At 40.8% G+C, this 23,966-nt stretch overlaps 1 protein-coding gene across 2 annotated transcripts in view; it reads left to right on the forward strand.

The window, feature by feature from the left end:
* The first annotated feature begins 3,898 nt into the window (after positions 1 to 3,898).
* The window catches only part of SMAP1 (small ArfGAP 1), a 221,060-nt gene continuing 200,992 nt past the window's right edge, over positions 3,899 to 23,966 (forward strand). Inside the window, exon 1 of one of the 2 annotated variants that reach the window (XM_030555691.1) lies at positions 3,899 to 4,411. In XM_030555691.1, coding sequence (XP_030411551.1) covers positions 4,294 to 4,411 — 118 coding nt within the window. In that variant the 5' untranslated portion in view covers positions 3,899 to 4,293. The remainder of the gene's footprint in view (positions 4,412 to 23,966) is intronic. The other variant, XM_030555690.1, reaches the window with a different exon arrangement.

Here is a 23,966-nt window from a genome sequence, read left to right on the forward strand (position 1 = left end):
TTGAAAATGTAAAGCATGGATTAATTTATATTAGATATTATACATAAAATAATACCAGACAAATAAAATAACATATTCCTTGAGTACTAATTATGGAAGAACATCACTGTGTGTGGGGAGAGGGCGGGGGGGCCTGATTCTTCCTAGCACTTGCTTAGGGCCAGATCTTCAAAGTTATTTATGTGTCTAGCTCCCATTGAAATCAATGGGAATTAGGTGCCTAAATATCTTTGAAACGCTGAGCCTTAGTCATTTAGACAAGACCTCCTCTAAGTGTATGACTTCACTGGGGCTCGACAAGAACTATGCAATTCATGGATTACAAACTCCTGTCATTAGACAGCTGAAGGTAAAACCCATACCATCTGAAGGGAAGAACAAAACCTCCCTAATTTCAGTCATCCATCTTCTACCTGTTCATTTTATCCTAGTCAATATTTAAAGGTTCCAGAGAGCATTTTTTTTCAGAGCAATACATAAAACACTAATCTTCACAATGGAGCTCAGTTGTTTCTTCCTGTATTTCACAGTTCACTTTATTTTTTCTATATATATTTCTTCCACATTCTTTTAGTTTATGCAGCAATTGGTTTCACAACTGATTGTTGCACTTGTCCTTGGCAAGTTATCAAAGACAGCTGCTACCTAAGGTTGGCTTTCTTATTCTCAGAGACTGAGGGAGCCAACTGTGTGACTCATAGTTTCCTCTAATATTCTCTCTAAGATATATATTCCTTATAACATCTCTTTAAAAAAACCCAAATTAGAATAAGCTGAAATTAAAAGTAGTGCAGGCTGAAACATACGTTTTAAATAACTGAAAATACATTTTGAGTGCAAAATATTTTGCTTCAGAGGGGCCTTCCACAGACCTGTCAGAGCAAAGAGAAATCTTCCATTTCTTCACGTATTACACAATTACCGTAGAGAATACAGTAGTCCAATATTTTCAGTAGTTTGACATGCATTGTATAAAAGTCTTTTATTCACAGTCCATTGAGTTTGTACAGCAGAGCTCTTTGAATATGTCTAGCAACCCACACCTATTTTATTTATAACATATCAGTTTTGTATTTTGCACTGTACTGGTCATTTATATTTAGTATTGCAATTGAGAGAGTAACAATTACTCTCTGTAAAACAAGCCTGTTTGCCTGGGTTCCTGAGATGTGTCATCACATGCGGGGATGTCACCAGATGATTAATCTCTTTAAAAGATGAATGGAGATCCAGTTCTAGCATTTACAGATTCTTAGCCTGATTTTCAAAGGTGCAAAGCCACCACGACTCTCTGATTTCAGTGGAGCTGTGCATGCACACCACTATGAAAGTCAGGTCATTTGTGTTTCTGACATTGTTTTAATGGATTAATGCAGTCACAATCTGTTGTGTGGCAGACTGAAGAGCAGTGGATTGATGGTTTTGATTCTCTTTGTCTTTGTCAATTGTTCCATATTAAGTGACAGGATGAGATGGGCAATGAAAGATATTCATAGCTGAACCCAGCAACTGCCTCCATCAACACTGGTTTGGTTTTGGCAGATTTCTTGGTATAGACATATTATTAGGATGGAAGACCAACAAATTATGTAGCACATATGCCAATGAATGCTGCTACTTAGTAAGAGATCAGGTGATCGACAAAAGCTTTGGTGGTGCAATAAGATTGCCAGTGATGGACAATAAACTGAATATCCAACCAGACCACATTAAGAACCAGAGACTGTTCTGGTGGGACTCGTTCCGCAAGGATGCTATGTCCCTTGGGTTTTCCCATGATGATGATGTGCAGATGATGCAGTCACACCTTGGAATTTATTGACTAATTTATTTTAATTCCAGATGCTCAGTCTCCTCTTTATGGAAAAGAGGAGGAGGAACAGGGGGAGAAGAAGAGGGATAATTTACTTCTGATGATACAATCAACAATGAACTGTTAATGGTGATGATTAAGAGGGGAGGAACATCACAGCTCATGTGTGTCCTGGGTTCAGCTACCAATTGGTTGCAATGATATAATATTTATAAATCATAGAGCTTTAATTTGTGTTCTACTTTATAATTATGACTTCACTGTGTGAAAAAAATTAGTGAAACTTTTGGGGAAGATGAAGCATAATTTTATCACTGTTATGTAAATACAGTTTTTCACGTTTTTCCAAGCAGTGTTCATCAGTTGGTAGTGTCTCTGCTCACCTCTGAATTCCTGGTTGTTTGAATTATATAAAAAAACTATATTGTATTGATTGATGCATAATAGGTAAAATTATAAAGATGTATAAGTTATTACAAGAAAGCAGAGATAAGGTTGAGCTTTTAAAAGTTGAACTCTGCACTTTCTTATTTGTGAGTGCTTGATTTTTAAAAAATCACATTGCCTTTACAGTATTGTATGAAATTTCCTTGGGGTTTTGTGTGTTTTTTAACAAGCAAGGAAAATAATAGAAATCCTCCTTCCTTTGAGTGAGCACGCAATAACCAAATTTTCATTTGATGTTTATTTATCAGCTTTAGTATTACACCAGAGATTACACTGTCACACCTATTTAATACCTCAGTATACACTACTTAAGAACTGTGTACTTGATAAATGCATCCTTATTAAGTCAAATTTATGCTAATACTGTTCTGAATTAGCAGAACACTCACTGAGAATCTGAGAGTATTTCCCAGTTAGGTAACTATGCTATCGTATTATTTAGACAACATCTAAGATCACAAAATACTTCACAAATTGTCTAGATTTAGCACCACTGAACTAAATTTAGTAATGGCTTGTGGTGTGAAGGATAGCAGCCATTGACAGTTGGGGAGAAGAGATTTTGCATGACTGCAGCAACCTTTTGCACTTACCAAATGCACCTTGGTCTCTTTAACATCTATACCTAGAAGAGCCAGAGCTTCAGTTTTTAAGATATTGGCTGAAAAATGTATGCAGTGAGCTACCTAGAAGTCATTTTCTCTTGTCTTGAAGATAAAGGGCCTAAGCCATCTCTCTGTGGATTTGTGCCTCTGGCTAAATGATTTCATAGCTGTTGGTTGCGTCACAAAATCAAAGTCATTCTACAAAGCATAGTTTATTCTGATAATACCCTGACCTTCTCTAGGCTCTGAAAAAAGGACACCAGAGTTAGGATACAGGGGGTGACGTTTGTACTTCCATGTCCTTCTTTAAGCTGCAGGGAGAACCTAATAGCATGCTATTTTCAAAGTGCCATTCAAATATTAACTAAATTTTCCTCTCAGTCCCACTGGGAGGTGGGTAGATAAATCAATACTGTTTTACTGATGGGGAGACAGGCTCTTAGAAATAAGACCTTCATTTTCAGAGTTTCAGAGCACATAGAGTTTTCCTTGAGTTCAATCTGAATGGGGAACTTGACACCTCTGAAATTCAACCAGGCCCTAAGTGACTTGCCCAAAGTTGGATAAGTAGGCATTAGAATCTGGAATTAAACCAAGATTCTTAATTGTTAAACCAATGGCTAATCCAGTGCCTTCAAGACAATATGCTTAACTGTTTTGTCTCACTTTCCTGATGTGTACAATTTAAATAATATTTTGTGCTTATATAATGCTTTTTAAATACAAGGTCTGTGTCTCTGAGAGCACTGCAAGGTAGGTAAGTATAATTATGTCCATTTTAAAGAAAGGAAAACTGATGTACATACAAAAGATAAGGGGCTTTCCCAAAGCCAGTCAAAAAATTCTACTGATGTGCTTTAGTGCATTTTTAAGGTCACAGCAGGCCTCCCCTTTGTGTTAACAAGACGTGTGGCGAGAGCACGTGGCTCCCCGCCCTTCCCCAGCTCCACCAACCCCGCCCCTCGCCGCTGCGGTTGTCACTGCAGGTGGCAGGCGCCAGGCTCAGTCAGCGGAAGAAGCTCGTAGCAGGCCCCGCCCCAGCCGTCACTGAGGTGCGCCCGGATCTCGTTTAGGCGTTCACCTGGTGGCGGATGGATACGTGGATGGTTTATACTCCACCCCTAATTTAAACACACTGGAGGATCTTTTGTATCTTAGTGAAATCGTAGCTGTTTCAAGCGGCTCGGGAATCCCAACAGGAAACCTCGTGGTGAAGAGGCCCCGGGCTGTAGTGTTCCAGGCTGGGGACTATTTGCTATGCAGTGCTGGACGCGTTACTTGGAAAGGAGGGCTTGAAGGCGGATGTAGGTGCAAGTAGTTCCGGTTGAGGAAGTGTGTCCGCTGCCGGTGCCTGGTTGCGCGAGGGTCGGAGCGGAGCGTGGCGCTGCCGGTCCCAGCTGTGCCAGCGCGCAGGGAGCCGCTGCCGCCATGTCGACCCGCTCGTGCCGGGAGAAGGCGCAGAAGCAGAACGAGCAGCACCAGGCCATCCTGGCCAAGCTGCTGCGGGAGGAGGACAACAAGTACTGCGCCGACTGCGAGGCCAAGGGTACGGCCGGCCGGCCGGGGAGGGGCCGCGGGTGCTGGCAGTGCCCGGGCGGGGTCGCGGGCTCCGGGGTGATGTGGCCCCGGGCCCCCTGCGCGGGTGGGGAAGGCGGTCGGTGGAGCGAGGGGTCCGGGTGGCTCCCTGCGGGGGAGGGAGATGGGGCCGGGGGCCCCGGGCAGAAGACAGCGGCAGGGCAGCTCCCCGCTGGGCCGGCGGCCAGTAAAACTGGGCACTCTAGGGCAGCTGGCTTCTTGGGAAGCGTGTATGGGGCAGCTCTCGTTATCGGCCCTTCCCAGGGCGCGAAGGAGGAGTCGGGGCTGGCGAGCGGGCTTTGCTCTGGGAGGGCCGAGTGGCCCGGCTGGCCGAAGTGCCGGGTGTAGGGTGAGGCCGGTGCTAGCTGGTGTCCGGTGCTGTGTGCCGAGATCCTGTGAACGCTGCAAACACTCCCGGGGTTCCTGGTTCTCGGGAGAGCCGGCCAGTATCTGCCCGTGCTAATGGCTGATTTGAAGTTCTTGTGGGATATGGGCCTGTGTACACTGGGCCCAAATTGCTTCTTGCAAATAAGCTGCGGTGAGGAAAAGGGCTGGGATTTGAACAGTTACAGTAAAAAACAGTTGGGAGGTTGATGCAAATCGATCATCCTTTCATTTAATTGTAAAATAATCTGTTTCCACCTGGGATGTGTTTTTGATTATTCCAAAATCAGGAAAACGTCCCTTGGGTTTTTATGTAGTCTCTGACCTAGATCTTTCTTGAAGTTTCACTGTTGCCCTTGCTTTTTAATGGACAGAAGTGAATCCTGCTTGAGTGACCTGGTAGTTGGTCAGTGTACAGCGTCGGGAAGCTACCTCTTTAACATTAGGTACAGACACTGTATTACTTGAGGTGAATGTTGCAACACTAGAGTAAGGTGATATTTTTTAAGAAGTACAGCATTTAGGCAATTAAGCTATTAAATACTGAATATTTAAGGTCTATTGTGCATAAGACTCATCTTCAGTAACAACATTTTGCAGTATTGGTTTGAATGATGTGATGAGTGAAATGTAAGGATTATTAGACCACCGTCAGACTTAAAACGGGGAAATTATTTTGTCCAAAAGTGACAGACTGCATAATTTATTTTTAATCTTGTATCATGTTTTTAAAAATGTAAAAATATTTATATAGTAGGTAATATAATAAAAGGCATACAATAATAATGCATACAATACACTTTTGGTGATTACCTTGTTTGAGCAAGTGTGATAGTAGTCAACTGCTCCATTGTGACAGCCATGACTGTGTTGTTCAGGACAGGGGCCCACTGGGCACCTCCAAAGATGAAGTGTGAGACTTTACAGTTTGAGCGAAAGGGCTTGTCTACATCAGAAAGTTGCAGCGCTGGTGAGGGAGTTACAGCGCTGCAACTTTGAAGGTGTACACATCTGCAGGGCATCACCAGCGCTGCAACTCCCTGTTTGCAGCGCTGGCCGTACTCCCGTTTTGTCTCGGGTGTAGAGGATCCAGCGCTGGTGATCCAGCGCTGGTAATCCAATGTAGACACTTACCAGCGCTTTTCTTGACCTCCGTGGAAGGAGGAAGCCTCTGGTAATCAAGCTGGTCTCCTTCCCCGGCTTGCTCTCGCGTTCCCGGAACCCCGAGCAAGCAGGTCTCCTTCCCTGCGGTTTGCAGGGTGGTTCGGGGAACGCGAGAGCAAACCGCGGCGAAGCTGGTCTCCTTTCCCGGTTTGCTCTCGCGTTCCCGGAACCCCCCTTGAAGCCGCCCAACAGCACTGCAGTGTGGCCACATCTAACACCACTTGCAGCGCTGGTTGCTGTAAATGTGGCCACTCTGCAGCGCTGGCCCTATACAGCTGTACTAATACAGCTGTAACAACCAGCGCTGCAAAATTTTAGATGTAGACATGGCCAAAGACTAATTTCGATAGCCAAGAGCTCTGTCATAGTTACCTTTTGTGGATTAGCCATGGGTTGGGGAGAAAGGGAGAAATACTTAGCATGCACCAAACTCTGCATTATTTAGGCTTTTGTAGACAAGTATTACATTAAACTGCACAGCATGTAACGCAAAGAAGTCCCAGTCTTAACAGGAAATAGCATCTATGGAGACACAGAACGAGTGATGGAAAAGACCTAAGTCATCTAGTTCTCCTTTCCAATGCATGGTTGTTCCCTGTTATGTACTTTCTAGTGTTCTGTTGGTAATTTTCAGCAAACTGTGACCATTTTCTGGCTATTGTCCTCTCCCTTCCAGCCCCCCATTTCCAATACATTTTTTTTTCTGGCCTCAGGCCTTTGATCAGAGCCACATGGGTAGCTTTTTATTTCTTACATTTTTTTTCAGAAAAATTGTGGGATGTTTGTGACTTTCTGCACACCATATTTACCATGGTGATGTAATTATATGTTTTGTACAAAGTATGCCTTGCAAGGTATCATTCTAAAAGTCTTGATCAACTAAACATTAATATCTCATTGAATTGTACGTGCTGTCTTTGTATGTGAAGTTATGAAGTTTTGCTATGTACATGTTACAGAAATATGATGTAAAGAGACCCACAAATAACCTTTCAGGTACAAGAGTGAAGAAGCTAGCTAGACTGTGCTAATGGACCAAAGAAGAGCTTGTCCGTCCTTGGGGACTCCTCAGACAGCCTATGGATAATAGCTGCTATGACTCAGCAAGGCATGCAAGGGCATGTGACCAGATCACATGATACTGAATGCCATTTTGATACCTGTACTTTTCTATAAACTGGGCTGGGAACTTGGCTTGGAACAAAGGGGTTCCTGCCATATGGAAAAACTATATAAGGGGGAAGTAATCTCGTGACTAGGACTTGCTCCCCTACAAGACAACACCTGGAAACTCTGGAGAAACAAAGACTAATCTAGGGAAGAAGGTTCCCTGCGGGAAAGAAGACATGTGTAAAGAGGCTAAAACCTGCTTGTATCAGTGAGAATGAGAGAGTGCTGTTTCAAATCCTATCTAGTTTGCAATTTTGTTTGTTTGCTAGGTAATCTACTTTGATTTGTTTGCTGTCAATTAAAATCTCCCTTTCTGTAGTTAATAAACCTGTTTTGTGTTAACCAGTGTTATTGAGTGAAGTGTTACCCTGAGTGAAGAGTTAGGGAATCTTCACTCTGTTAACAAAGGCTTGTGCATATCTCCCTTGCATTGAGGGGGAAAGCCGACTATTTAATGAGCAGACCCCTGCGCAGTGAAAGATGGTATAATTCTGGGTTTATACTCCTGTAGCAGTGTAAGGCTGCGGAACTGGGAAATTGGCTGGTGCCTTTATTGTTGGTCCATACGTGGCTTAGGTAAAGCACTTGGGTGACTTGGTTGGGTGTGTGGCACCACCTGCTGTTGGATTGCATGATAACAGGCCTGGAGAGGCTGGCTAGGTCTCATCATCAGAGTAGTGTGAGAGAGATCAACCCAGCTGAATTGTTAGTGGGCGCAGAGGTTCAGACAGATCCCAGACTGCACCTTGGGGCTACAACCAATCTCCATGTTGTGCTTGGCACTGTCTCCTTCACACTTGTGGATTTTAATGCTTAGCACCTAAATGACTTACACTTTCTAAACTCTGTGTAAATTAATTTCTCATTACCACCATAATGCAGATTTCTTAGAGCTCCAGAATTTGATTACTTGAAATCTTATACTTTTGTACTTTGACTTGTTCTTCATCAAGCACTGCTCTCTCTAATCTCTGCTGAGTTCCTCTTCTTCGATAATCATCTTGTCTCTTTCAGTTACCTATCATACCACCATCATGCCTTCGCATTTAGTCTCAGTCCATCTGCTTTTGGCTCTCTTCTCTTCCATTAATAGGGCTGGTGATTCTGTGTATGCTTTGCTCTCTCTTCCTCTTCCCCCCCCCCCCCCCCCCCGACTCTTTTTGGTGCCTACCTTCCATTGCAAGGTCCATGCTGCCAACCTGCAGCCCTGATGCACCCTTAATATGTTTCCTTCTCTCCTGCCCTTGCAGTGCACAGTGTCTCTCACAGAAATCCCATGACTAGGCTGATCTTCTCCATCACAAATTTATTCTCTCCTGTTTCAATTCTGTCATCTTCCGAGCTAAACAGCTCTGGATCTCAAGTTAAATGAATCCCATACTGGCAATCCTGGTACGGAATCACCACCTTGGGCTCACCCGACGTTCTGTCTCTCTTCACAGAAACTTGCAGATTTCTTCCAAGAGAAAATTGACAAAATACAAGATGATCTTCTCCCTTGGCTTGGCCTTCTCTCTTCCCTTCCCTCCTACAACTTTCTTCTCCCTGTCACAGATGCAGAACTTTCTAATGTACTCGCTTCCTCTAATCCTTCCACTAGCTCCAATGACCCTGTCCCAGTGGAACCCTGTTTATCTGATCTAATTGGGACCAGGGCTAGATTGGATAATCAGGAGAATTCGCAAAGAGCTTTCTATCCCTTATTTCAAGATGGGCGTACGGTGGCTTCAGGCCTGGGCGGCTGGTGGTTTGTGTTAATATGGAGAGCTGGATAATGGAGACTCGGATAAATGGGGTTGTACTGTATATCAGTAAAACGTGTTCAACTGATACCTATTTATATTGTGGCTAGGGAAATTAAAGTTCAGCATTTCATTTCAATTGCAGAAAAATGCAGATTTTTATATTTTATCAGAGAATTTAGGTCTTTAATCATGCAACAATTATCAGCAGAGATCCTAGTTATCATTGGTGTACAACATCTGTCTCTTAGAATCTTTAATGTAAAGAGAGAGAAAAATCTAGCATTTCCCTTAGTAAGTTGTTCCAGTGGCTAATTACATTAACTGTTATAATTTGCAATGTATTTTTTTCCAGTTTGCATCTATCTTCATTTTTACAGCTTGTTATCTTTATTTCCTGGATTAGAGTCCCCTAATATCAGAAATCTTCTTCTCATGTAGGTACTTAGACTGCAGGTACTTTAACTTTCAAGTAGGTCATGATGTCTGGTACCATGTTCCCCTTCTTTATATTCTGAATAAATTCTCTGGCAAGAACTCAGTCCATAGTGGTTTCTCTTGTAGTTGGGATATGTATATCCAGATGTAAATTCAACTTGATACTTATTTTCTATTCTTTTAGCAGTGACAAGTTCCCCACTACTGGTTTCTCCTATCCACAAGTCTCAAAGCATATCTAAAGACAGTGTGATATCACTTCTGTGATCAGAGGCTATTTTACTTAAGCTGAAGTCTCTTGCAGTGTAGGATGAATCTAAAACTCTTCACACTCTAAGTTGGCTTCCAAATCTTTGCTAATGTATGGCACCAGAATGCTCTATGACCCCTTGCATTAACCATAACCTAGTCTTCTTTCCATGTGCCTGATGTGATTATTTAGATTTAATCTTCTGTGGCTGAATAGTAGGAATTATACAGTGTTCTGTAGGATATCTCTTACCATTTTTGTGGTGGTTCTTTTTTTTTAAAGCCCCAGCACATAGGACATGCCATTGTGATGGTTTTACAATGACCATGTCTTCTAAACTGATCAAAAACTACTTTTAGGAGGGCCATGAGACTCTTAGGTCTGAAAAGCTTTTCATGCTTTCCTATGAATCAGTAGACATGAAATGTACCTGAGTTTTGAAATGATTCTTATCATTCTTTACTGCTATTTACAGTGTTCATAATAGCAGCTCCGTTGGCTGGGAACGGCAAACTGCGAACACTGGGAACTGAGGGGTTCCGTGCCTGTGAATGCTCCAGGTAAACAAAACATCAAGGCCTGCTAGTGGCTTACCTGATGGGCCGTGAGCCAAAGTTTGCCAACCCCTAAAATATAGGGTCAGCTTATGAAAGGGTCATACAGTCTTTTGCTATTTTTACCTAACCATCTTGGGGGGTTGGCTTATAAATGAATGGGCTATTGAATGAGTATAAACAATAATCAAGTTCTTACCTTTTTTGAGATTCTACAGCAATGATCTTCTACACAATGCTGTTGTGGGCAAAATCTCCCAAACAATGATCTTTTCCTTCAAACACACTTTCAGTGCCTCGCCTATTTCTGAAGGGACAGCTCCCACTAGTCAAAATGAAAATACTAAAAATACAAAATTAAAAGAAACAGTACAACATCTAAATTCACTTTTGAATACAATATTTTGCAATATAAGATTTAATCAAATACATTTATTTGAGGATCCTCCCAACAACTCAAGATGTTGTGTATCTGCTGACTCCTGAGATTGGGTGGAAGAATCAGGACATTGACATCTACAAAACTTCTTCCATTTCAGCGGTAGAAGTAACTGGTGGTAAAAGCAAGCTTTTATTCTGTATAGGGACCAGCCTGTACAGGGGGACGTAGTGCACAGTTGGCCAGTGAATTACACAACCAATTGTGAGACTGCACTAGAAAGTTGGGTATTTTGATTTCTGGATTTTATTCCTGGTTCTGGGAGCAGAGTTTGGTCAAATGGATAGGTGGTGCACTACCAAGCATATAATTTGGTATATTCCTTCCTTCTGAAAGGCAGTGTGTGTATTCAAATGGATGAGACTTGGGTAAGTCTAGATACTGGGGGTTATTCTGAGCTCATCCTGAAGTGACCTTTTGCAAATTATCTGTTATTTGTACATTAGGGGAATAAGTAGTTACCCAAATGTAAGGGTATTAAGCTTTTGTTAATAAGAGTCCCGAAGTGCAGAGGAAGATTAACAGCAGTCGTAAGAGCTGGGACTTGAAGGCTTGTGCTTTCCTGGCTTGCAGTTCAGTGCAACTTCCCCTAAGCTGCACAGTGTGCATGTGTGTGTTCACTCATAGTTCTGGATTCAAAATTATGTTAAACGAGTTAAAATTGAGTACATGTCCTTAACACAAAAGTAAACACAAAAGTAAAAACATTAGAGATGTGGTAGCTATCTCAAAAACAAACATGACAAGTCAGGAAATTCAGTGGGAAGGTTACACTTTAAAGAAATGCAAATAAGTTAAGGTGTGGAAATGCACATTGACAGCTCCCAGACAACCATAATTCTGTCTTGTGGGTTGGCAGTTCCTTGGAAAAACTAGTTTAGGATAGGGTGCTGGTAAATATTGTCTTAAAGTGGGAAAATCAAAACCATTCCTAGAATATATTAATGAAAACTACTGGAAAATATTTAGCATTTTTATGCTAATTTTGCAGTGATATGGTCTGTTTAGCTTTAACTTTAATTAAAGGAAATAAAAATGTAAAAAGCCTGAACTTAAAGCTATATGTTAATACTTTGGCTACCTGAAAAAGAAACTGGAACTTCTGAATCTGGGAATTCCCTTTCTTTGTTTAGCAAATAAAATTACATGTTTTCTAAGCAAGGGGAATTCTCAGATTTAGACATTTCAGTTGCAATTTTAGGCAAACTGCCTAATTGGCCTGTATGGTACTCTGTTGATCTGGCTGTGTGGGGAGTGCAACTGAACTCAGTGAGTAGAGGGACTTAAGTTAAAATATTTCTAAATGAACAGACAAAGAAGACCACTTGACCCAGTTCATAGCTGACTTATTTTTTTTAAGAAAGTTAATGAAGACAACAAAGGGTCTTAAATGCAGAAATTGCAAAAGCACAAAAGAGATTTAATGAGGCAGTTACTTCTGTACACATGTTGACCAACCTCCTTCATCCAAAATACTCAGGAAAAAAATGGTCAGCTGAACAAGAAGAAATTGTAAGCAGTAGTAGCTCAGCAAAAATCTAGATTTTTTTTTTTTGCTGTATTTACTTGCATTTAAAGTAGAAGATGCTCTAAACCCAATATTTCATCTTGAAGGAAAGTTTCCCATGTAACATGGTAGAAAAATCCAAAGAGTGTTGACATTCCATCTGGCTTCATAGAACTGTTGGTGCAGTTGCACCAATGGCAAGCAAGTTCAGCAAGCATACACTGAATCTTTTCAAACTTTGGATACATTCACTCAGTACAGGAATAAGCTTTGTCTGTCCACTGCATGAAAGTTGGTTTTCTGCTACAGAAGAGTGTGTGGTCAGTTGCGCCTGCTTTGGTAATCTGCAATGCTGTATGCCTCTGATTGCTTAATGTATCAGTCCTACAACTCTGCATTGTCATTTTAAATCAATGATGTTTTTTGACTTTTGTTGATATAATATTGAAATAAGTCATGATTAAGGCCAAACCTAATTCATGATATTGTGGAAAGTACAGCCCCCACAATATTAGGCTTTCACATTTTGTCGGCTGCGTGGGGCTGACAGCAGGAGCCCTAGCGGATGGGGTCCCGCTGTCAGCTCCGTGCATGGTAGGGCTCTCGCTGTTAGCCCAGCGCATTAATGACTGTAATATAGTTGCAGCCAAATGTCCTGGTTATCTTCTTTTCTCCTCTCCCCTCCCCACCCCAAAAAAAAATAGCATTTGGTGTTTATTTTGTTCCAGCAAATTTTTCTTAAATAGGTCTTCTCTGGCTTTCCAAATTACTACAATTAATAAAGGTCCATTATTACTTTTCTGTGTTTTTCTATATCTTGTTCACAACTCAGCTGCAATTATTTGACAAACATCCCATGATTCAAGTAGAGCCTTAGGATGTCCAACTTCCTTGAGAAAATACTGAATCAAAATGCATACAAACATTGAGGGTCAGTATTATAATTACATATATTAGTATTACACCCACTGCAGTTTTAGTTTTTATTTGTACAGCCCTATGTTAATTTCTGAATCTGCTGCCCTATGTACCTACAATTTGAATATATAACTAAAACTAAATATAATGTGGTAAGCGTTAAACAGTTTTTAAAATAGAGAATGCCTTAAACTTGGACTAATTAGTTTTTCTTGGAGTGATTAATGATTTTACCTGGTAAAACCACCTCTAGTACGTACCATGCTATCCTTGGATATCATAAAATACTTTAATATTAGTTCAGAATTGTGCCAGATTAGTCTAAAGTCATCAAGTTTTTTGTCATGGTGTCAGCATCATTCTCTTTTGGAACAATAGGAAGAACGGCTGGTTTCAAAATAGGGCAGCTTTGCTAAAAGCAGTCTGTAGCTTTGCTGTCATTGAGAATAGGAGATGGCAGCTGCTTTGAAAGAGAGCAGTCTTGGAATTTTGTGTAGAAGAATGTTCAGCTTCAGCTGAAGAAACATTCAGTTACCACAGCAATGAAGAATAACCGTATGAAAATAATCCTTTTTCAAAAAAAAATCTTCAAATGAGGCCAGTGCCTGAAATTTCAATGAATGAAAACTATATAAAGAGTTTGAAGTATCTACATTAAGATAACTTGGGTCAAAAAATGGTGATGTAGGATGCTAGATTTCTTACAGGAGCCATTTAAATTTTTTTTTAATTCAAACTAACAGACTTACTCCGAATACAGAGTGAATTTTCTAATAATTTGCTAAGTACTATAGCTTTAAAAACATCTCAACTTTGTATGTAACAAAATGTTTGTTTGTATTCTACAAAATGGTTTAATTCCTGCTTTAAATGCAAAACTCAATTCAGCTTTAACTGTAGAACTGTGATTTGTGCTTGTGTAATATATGTATAACGCTTTCCTGAAGATGTGGTAATGCATGACCAGGCTGCCAAATGTCATGTAAGATGTGGCAGTTTCGGAGGTTTCGGCCAATTGGACTGCCTGGGTAGAGACTGGAGGGCTCCAAACTCCCTCTGCTCTGTTTAAGGGACTTAAACGGTGTTATGGAGTTTGGCTGGATTGGCAGCAAAAAAACACTTCTTGCTTTTTAGTCACTATGGGGAGGAGTGGCAGCCACTCCCCCAGCATCGTAGTGCAGGGGGGGGAGTTTGGCTCTGCTCATCTCAGCTCACCTTTTTTCCCATGACCCTGTATGAAACTCTACCCCACAACATTTGAAGTTTTTTGGATATTTGGTGTAATGTGTGGGTTGAAAGAAGATATTTTGGTAAAGAATGTGATGGAAGGTGGAATTCTCTGCAGGAGGACAAAGTTAGGGTTGTTTGGGCATTGGCCGTGGTAGCAATAAGATGTGCCTGAGGATGGAGGGAAAAAAGTGTATACTCTTGAGCCACCTAGCTTTTCACTTCTTTGCTGTTGTTGGTGTGTCATGTACATTGTGTGTTGCAGTCCTGCTTGATTCACAACTAGATTTTTGTACACTAGATGGGGTGGACGTTAGGAAGTGCAGCTGCTGACTGAAGATTTGATCAGTCAGCAGCTGCTTACATAACCTTTCTTTCATGTTCAGGTGCACAGAAGACCTTTTCATAGTAGGGTGAAATCTAACAGAAAAATGTAGCTTCTGACAGATTGTGTGCTTGGACCATGATACTTGTGTGCCCTGCTCATAAAGTTTATACATTGGCAACTCTTGGTGAAAATCTGCATATCAATACTTTGTTTTCCTCTAGTATGAATTTAGTCTGCAGGAATGGGGTTTACTTGACAGCCCTAGTAAATGAAGTTCTCTGTTTACAGAATGGTAGCAGGGCAGACCTCCATAAGAACTTAAGCAGTCATGGAATAAGAGAGAAGGTCCTTTTCATGGATCAGTAAATGGTTAAACAATAGGAAATAAAGGGTTGGCCTAAGGTCAGTTTTCAGAATGTAAGTAGTAGGGTACTCCAAGGATCCATACTGGGATGTGTAATGTTCATCATATTCATAAATCTGGAAAAACAGGGTAGACAGTGAGGTGGCAGAGTTTGTGGATGATACTAAATTACTCAGATACTTAAGGCTAAAGCAAACTGAAGAGTTACAAAGGAATCTCACTACACCTGGTGACTAGGCATCAAATGGCCGATGAACTTTAGTGCTGGTAGGCGCAAAGCACATTGGCAAACATAATCCCAACTATACCTACAGATGATGAGCTCTAAATTAGCTGATACTACTCGCATAAGATTTTGGAGTCATAGATTTGTGAATACATGTGCCCCGTGAGCTGTGGCACTCAAACACACTAACAATGTTAGGAACCACTAGGAAAGGGATAGATAACAGGACAGAAAATATCACAATATCACTATATAAATTCATGGTACACCCATACCTTGAGGCAACCAAACCACATGCAGTATTCATCTCAAGAAAGATATTAGAATTGGAATAAGTACAGAGAAGGGCAACAAAAATGATTAGGGGGATAGCTTCCATAGGGAGGAGAGATTAAAAAGGGTAGGTCTGTTCATCTTGGAAAACAGATGTCCAAGGGAGGAGGATATGTTAAAGGTGGTGAAAGTGAATACAGAAGTGTTGTGTACCCCTTTTGTCTTATAACACAAGAACCAGAGGTCACCCAGTGGAATTAATAGGCAGCAGACTTAAAACAAAAGGAAGTATTACTTTACAGAACACACAGGGAACCTCTGGAACTCATTGCCAGGAGATGTTGTGAAGGCCAAAAATATAACTGGGTTTAAAAAAGAATTAGATAAGTTCATGGAGGATAGGTCTATCAATGGCTATTGGTCAAGATGGTTAGGGATATGACCCCATACTCCAGGCATCCCTAAACCTCTGATCTCCAAAAACTGGGATTGGGCTACAGGGGATGGATTACTTGCTAATTGCCCTGTTTTCTTAAATCCCTCTGAAATGACTGGAACTGTCCGCTGTTGGAAGACCGGATCTCTGTGCTATATGGTCCATTGGTCTGAGTCAGTAGGGCCAGCCTACCCCTATGTTTTGCATTAGATCTGCTCAGGATGCCGAATTGTGCAATTGGTTTGTTTTTAAGATATTGGTTAATGATGAGTGGCTGGACTACCAAGAAGAAATTTCAGCTTGAGCCCAGCTTCAAAAAAATTCATATTTAAAAATTTATGAAGAGAACTCAAAGTACACTAGCAAAAAATTCAGCAGCATAAAAAAATCGAGGGGAACTTCAGTGGAAGACTCCATCTAGTTTTAGAGACAAACCAGACGTGTGCTCCTTTAAATTCATTTTGTAATTTAGCCTCAACTGTGGAGCCACAAGCAGTTGTCTCTCTAATCCAATATACAGAGTAAAACAGGAAAATATTACTGGTGGTTGAACATTATTATAGTTAGGTTTCTTAGGCAAGTTCTTTGATTGGCAGCTTTAACTGCAACTGCGACTCTGCTTGCTCAATTTAGCTTTAGATGTTCACTACCTCAGAGCAGCAGCACAGCTCTAATCTTTGTTTATGGTGGACATAATTGCTTTTTCTTTCCTTGGCTTCTTAAATTCATATAACTAAACTCCTCTAGAATGTGAAATAGCATCTTTCTCTTTCAAAACTGATGATTTGATTCTGATCCAATGGCACTCGCTAGGTATTGGGGTTGCTTTTACTCCAGTCTTTGGCGAAAAGTGTCATGGGGGTGGAAGGGCAGAATATCCCTGCAAGTGGTTCATTCTTTCCTGTCTCCCTTACAGCTCATACCCAGTTTTCAGGTGAAGCTAAACTCTGTGCCAGAGAGGACCCTTATTTGTGTGTGTTTATTGCAGCAGTGGCAAAGCTGATATAGCTGCATCTGTATACCAGCAAATGTCTTTGGGGGTAGGGAATCTTGTTTTTTTGTGTCCCTTGAAGCTCACGGACCACTTTTGCCACTATACAAATAACATTAAATGATGGAAAAAATTGTAGTCTGTTGTATTATTTCTGAATTCATGCAGTCTGAATCAGTAAGGGAGATGTATCTAATGGCTTGTTTTAAATTGTTTTTAGTTTAGCTTATGCTGACTCTTAGTTAACTAGCATTTTTTGAGATGGCACTGTTGTGTTTCAAGCTCCAGACCAAAATCCTATCTTAAATTAGGGTGACCAGATGTCCCAATTTTATAGGGACAGTCCTGATATTTTGGGCTTTTTTCTTATATAGGCTCCCATTTACACATCCATGAGAATGATTAAAGGTTTAGAGAATGTGCTTTATAGTGATACTCAGGGAACTCAATCTGTTTAGATTAACAAAATGAAGATCGTGGGGTGACTTGATCAATCTATAAGTACTTGGGGAACAAATATTTGACAGTGGGCTCCTGAGTACAGCAAACACACTCCAATAGCTGGTAGCTGAAGTTAGAAAAATGCAGTCTGGAATTTTTAACTGTTAAGACAATTAACCATTGAGGCAATTTCCCCAAGGGTTGTGGTAGATTCTCCATCACTGGCAATTTAAGTCAAGATTGGATGTTTTTCTAAGAGATATGCTCTAATTTATACAGGAACTAATTCAGGAAAGCCCTCTTGCCTGTGATAGATCAGACTAGATAATCAGAAAGATCCATATCCAGAAGGAACCAGTGAGTCTGAGGTGTTGGCTGTAGATGTTCTCCTAAAATTTCCATCAGTTACCACCAGTCCATTCCACTGCTGGTAGCAACTGTGGAAATGCTAGTGTAAACAAGTGACCTGTGGTCTTCCCATGGTGGGATCTTCACTTGCTCAGATCTAGATTATATGATGCTTGGGATGTTAGTGATTAGTTTGTCTACAGTAAAACTGACACCATTGGTAGAGCAGAACTGGATGTATTAATTTTGAAGACCTCTTTGGAAGAAGCTAGCATAGTTAAAGCTTTTAAGTATAGCTCCAACTTTACTGCTCAAGCAACTGACCATTAACCACCTTCCTGTAACCAGGGCCTGGCCCCTTCTCCAGAGGGAATACTCCAACAGGTGAAGAGGAATTTAATGAAAACACTTAAAAAAATTTGTTACTCAACACAGCCTTTGAATACGATTATGTCTGGACTGCCTGTGCCTGCAGTGAGGATTTATAAACTATCGCACCAGAAACTTTGTTTTTCTCTTAAGCTCAGGTAGTATTGACAGTTATCCTAGAAGCAAAACCAAAAACTTGGAGTATTCAAATGAGCACAAATTCTCAGCATAAGCTATAGCTCTTCTCAGTAGTTCCAGAGGACAGAGATACAGATGGTCCAAAGTGATGCTCAGTCACAGGCTGAGCTGGAAAATCATTGGTTTTGGTTGGTGGTATTTATGAAGTCCTGTTGAAGTCCACCTCTATTGCATGTGATTTTTCTCTTCCTTGCTCCAAGATGAAATTGACTATTTTTAGTATCTACTTTTGTATAAATTAGTGTAATTGTTCAGTGCTAAGTGTTGATATTAGCAAAAGCAAAGTCTAAGAAGTGTGCCTTGCAGTTGAAGCAGAAGGTGGATAAGGCGTGTGGTGTTTCTTAGTGCCTTTGAGAGACCGTTCCAAAACATCAAACTGAACTTTACTGTTTAGTACACATTCCAAGTATTTGTTTAGGGGCTTCCATACTAGTCATCTTTTGGCACTCCTCTTTCTTCCTGGGGTTGCTTACTACTTCTAGTTCAGTGGGTCTCAACCTTTCCAGGCTACTGTTCCCCTTTCAGAAATCTGATTTATCTTGCATACTCCAAGTTTCACCTTGCTTAAACTACTTGCTTACAAAATCAGACATAAAAATACAGAAGTGTCAGCCCACTATTACTGAAAAATTGTTTACGTTCTCATTTTTTACCATGTAATAAAACAAATCAACTGGAATATAAATATCATACTTGTATTTCAGTGTAGAGTATATAGAGCAGTATAAACAAGTTGCTATATGAAATTTTAATTTGTACTGACTTTGCTTGTGCTTTTTATGTAGCCGGTTGTAAAACTAGGCAAATAGCTAGGTGAGTTGATGTACCTACCCCCTGAAAGACTTCTATGTACCCTGGTTGAGAACCACTGTTCTAGTTAATCATTAAGAACTATCCTCTTAGGAGGAGGCAAAATGGGTTTCCAGAAAGAGGCATTCTTCAAAGGTTACATTCACAGATAAATACTGTGAGTCAGCATGTCATCTGTTAAATATGGAAAGTAAGTGTTTCTGCTTTTACAAAGGCATTAGGAGTTCATGGCTGCTGATCTGTGTTTTTTAGCTTGAAAGAGGTACTTTTTTCTTAAGCTTCTTCTGAACACAAGTGTTATACAACCCTGTGCAGCTATGCTGGTATAGAAGTGCTTATACCATGTAGCCTATTCCTATATAGGGAATGAACGCTGGAGAATAGCTAGTGTAACTGCATCCAGTTGTACTGGTAAAGGTTATACTGGTACAACTATTTGATTAACCAAAACGGTTTATACCAATACAAAATCTTGCGGTGTTAAACAAGCAAATGTACTTGACTGCATTCTTCTGTGTCCTCAGAAGAAAGGGTATTTGATGGATGTTTGTAGGATTGGGTGCTGTTTGGCAGACTCATGTCTTTTTTTGTCCCCTTAACGCTTAACCAAATACACAGCCTATAAAATTATTTTCTGTAGCTTCTTATATTTTTTCTGAAGATATTTAGAAAGATTGTTCATAAAAATTGTTTTAAAGAATAATCTTAAGTAACAGAAGATTCTTGAATAAAGCATAAATTGTGAGTGGGATAGTGTGTACACGTACCTGGGTGTGCAAAAGGAAAGACTACCCCCCCCCCCCATCAATGCTTCGGGCAGAAAATATTCTTAAAATCCTGTTATCACTTTTCAGGAGCCAGTTAGCAACCATTGTACAAGTGCTGGAAAAGATTATTCTAAAGCAGTGGTTCTCAACCTTTCCAGACTACTGTACCCCTTTCAGGAGGCTGATTTGTCTTGCATAGCTCCAGGTTTCACCTCACTTAAAAACTAGTTGCTTACATTTTTTTGTTTGATTTTATGTCAGCACACTATTACTGAAAAATTGCTTACTGTCTCATTTTTACCTTATAATTATAAAATTGGAGTATAAATATTGTACTTACGTTTCAGTGTATAGTGTCTAGAGAATCATAAAACAAGTTGTATGAAATTTTAGTTTGTACTGACTTTGTTAGTGCTTTTTATATAGCCTGTTATAAAACGAGGGGAATATCTAGATGAGTTGATGTACCTGCTGGAATACCTCTGCGTACCTCCAAGGGTACATATACCCCTGGTTGAGAATCACTGCTCTAAAGTACACTTGTAATTTGCATGCAACACATTTATCGGACCACCAGGTGGCGCCAACTATCAAGTCAACAAATGAAAGTTGCTAATAAGAGGCCTATCTCATGCTTTGCTTTTGTATGGTATTAATCAGAATCCGAGAAGAGGAAGCAAGAGAAAATAAAAGGAATTTTTGGTTTACTGCTTCAAAGGGTAGGGAGGTGATAGCCAGGTTAAGTGTAGGAGTGAAAGGAGGAATTGTAAAATGATAGTAATTCTTGAACTCAATGGGCCAAACCTTTAGTAATAGTCCAGAATAGCTTTTTAATTATAACGTAACTTGGCAGAATTTTAGGAATTTTTTATAATTTTGATGATTATTTTAAAGCATTTTTTCTCTAGTTTTTTCAATTTAAATTATCACAGTTGTAGGATATTATTGGGGTGAAGACAGTTTAATGTGTAGATATTAACACTGAAGCTTTATAATAATTCAGACACGAATTGTTAACATCCATGTCAAAATATGCAAAGTAAATATTCCTAAATCTAAGTTCTCAAGCACCATTTTTCTTTGTTCCTCTGGAAGTGTGTGTGTGTGTGTGTGTGTGTGTGTGTGTGTGTATACAGTACAATTGATGCTTACTGACTTTTACTAATAAATATCTAATCCTTCCAAAGCCTAATTATAACTGCTTTTGAAATTGCTATAGACTAACTTCTCTGTTCCAATATGCACAGTATTTATAACAACTAGCAGGCTGCAGCATTTTTAATTTAAATATTTAAAACCACCTATAAGAATATAAAAAGAATCTAATTTGAACTACAGATACAGAAATATTCAGCATCCCATGTCTCTCTAATACAATCAAATCTATTTTAACCTAAAATTTTCTTGACAAGCAGCTTCTTCCTTAGAACAAAAAACACACATTTCAGCAACAAGCCCACTTGCCTCTGTTTTGCAGGGAGCTGGCAAGCTGTTTAAGTGTAGGGACAACAGAACAGCATCTCTGAGCAGCCAGAAATGGAAATGAAATTTTATATAACACTCATAGACTTGTAGGTCAGAAGGGATCATTATGATCATCTAGTAGTTGGGCCTCCTGCACGTTGCAAGCCACAGAACCTTACACACCCACTCCAGTAATAGATCCCCTAACCTCTGAAGTCCTCAAATCATGATTTAAAGAGAATCTACCGTTTCAACTAATGTAAACCTGCAAGTGACCTATGCCCCATGCTGCAGATGAAAGCAAATGGCTCAGTTGAAATAATGTAACTTGGGGACCTGTGGGAGAAGAATTTTTGAGAAGTCACAAGATGAGGAAAATGTAGAGTATATGGAGTCAGGGGAATAGCACTGTCATTCTCTGTTTGTGTATCTGCTTGCGTTTACTATTACAAAATTTGCTTTTGTGACATCTCCTGGTGTGTAAATGAGTACTACTTTTGATTTTGGTGGGATTTTTTTCCTTATACTTTTCACATTTTGTTGCCTTTCAATACTCCAAGTTGTTTCCTCTTTCCCTTGATAGACCCCACTCTGTTCCATTGTTCCTTGCCAGTATTTACTGTTCCTTCTCAGTTTTTTGACTGTGCGTTCTGGGAAGTGCCCTTTGTTTTCAAACTTTGATCCCTTCTAACAGTATCTAACCATATCTGTTGCTTTGCTTGGTTATTTGTTTTGGATAGCGGTGGAAGTGGAAGGTTGATCAGAAGGAAATACTAAAACAGTGGACTAGTATTTGACCTGTGTAACGCTTTCATTCACATAAGTTGAGGGCCAGAGCACTGCTTCACACCTGCAGTATAGACAATGTTAATGGTAAGCTTTGGGTTCAAATATAATCTATATGCAATGATTCAGTATTTTTTTACCCTCTGAATGATACTTTTTTAAAATCATCAATCAAGGCAAACGGTGAGCAAATAGACTTTGTGCTTGGGCTGGTAAATGGTTGTGACAATCTTGCAAGGTTGGTTATATGGATAATGGTTTCCTCTTTGATTGATGATGACCTCAAGAACTCATTCGTTCGATGACTGGGCTCTGTGTGTCTGAAAATGACTGATCAGTCTGATTCAGGCTTGGAACGTCCTGTCACACGTCGGGCGGACGTGATGGCACTGTTGATGATGTGCGGACAGCCCTGGACTTGCGCAGCTCATGCTTTCTTTCAGCCTCAGCAGTACGCTTCACCTCAGAGGTATTACTGCCTGTGTGAATGAGGCTGCGCCATGCGGGACGGTTCAATGCAAGGGTTTCCCATGTGGCAGTGTTGATCTTGAGGGACTTCAGAGAGGTCTTCAGCGTGTCCTTAAACCGCTTCTTTTGTCCTCTATGGGAGCGCTTTCCCTGGGTGAGTTCTCCGTAGAAGAGCTGTTTAGGGATGCGCTCGTTTGACATTCTCACGACATGTCCAGCCCATCTGGTCTGGGCTCTCATCAGCAGTGTGTGAACTTACAGCAGACTGGCTCTGGTAAGGACTTCAGTATCGAGCACTTTGTCCTGCCATCTGATTTTTAGAAGCTTTCGCAGACAGGAAATGTGGAAGTGACTGAGCCTTCGTGCATGACTCCGATAGACAGTCCACGTCTTGCAGGCGTACAGCAGAGTTGGAAGCACCGCTGCTCGGTAGACCTTCAGCTTCGTTGGTAGGCTGATCCCTCGACATTCCCAGACATTGGAGTGCAATTGGCCAAATGCAGAGCTGGCTTTAGCAATTCGGCAGTTTAGTTCCTCATCGATTGACACTGCTCGGGAAAGGGTACTGCCCAGGTACATGTAGTGGTCCACTGCCTGAAGTCTCTGTCCATTTACAGTGATGGATGGTTCTGAGTACGGAGCATGGGGAGCTGGCTGGTGCATGACGTCAGTCGTCTTGATGTTAATGGTGAGACCGAAGTTGTTGCATGCAGATGAAAACTTGTCCATACTGGCTTGCGTTTCTGGCTTTGTACTAGCATTCAGAGCACAATCATTGGCAAAGAGAAAGTCTCGAAGTACAGTTTCCTTCACCTTGCTGATGGCACGCAGTCGCCTCAGACTGAATAGTTTCCCGTCAGTTCTGTACTTCAGGCCTACTCCTTCAGTGCAATTTTGAAAGGCAACAGTCAGAGTGGCAGAGAATATCATGCTGAACAAAGTGGGTGCTAAAACACACCCTTGCTTGACTTTGTTGGTGACTGGGAAGGCCTCAGCTGTTTCTCGTCATCCAGGACACGAGCCGTCATACCGTGATGAAATTGACGTACCATTTGTGTGAATCTGTCTGGACAGCTGAATTTCCACATGATTCTCCACAAGCCCTGGCGACTGACAGTCGAACGCTTTTGTGAGGTCCACAAAAGTTGCGTAGAAGTCATTATTCTGTTCTTGAATTTTCTCCTGTAGCTGACGCGCAGCGAAGATCATGTCAATAGTCCCATGTCCCTTGCGAAAGCCGCACTCTGATTCTGGCAGTAAGCCCTGCTCCAGGTGAGTGATCAATTGGTTCAACAGAACCTGTGCAAGAACTTTCCCCGCTGTAGAGAGCAGCAAGATTCCACGGTGATTGTCGCATACCTAGTAATTGCTCTTCCTCTTATAGAGGTGCACGGTGGACGCGTCTCTAAATTCCTGTGGAATGGATCCCTGCTTCCAGAAGGACTGAAACAGCTCAGTGAGTTT

The sequence above is a fragment of the Gopherus evgoodei genome, chromosome 3 (genome assembly GCF_007399415.2).
Source record: "Gopherus evgoodei ecotype Sinaloan lineage chromosome 3, rGopEvg1_v1.p, whole genome shotgun sequence".
Classification (NCBI taxonomy): Eukaryota; Metazoa; Chordata; order Testudines; family Testudinidae; genus Gopherus; species Gopherus evgoodei.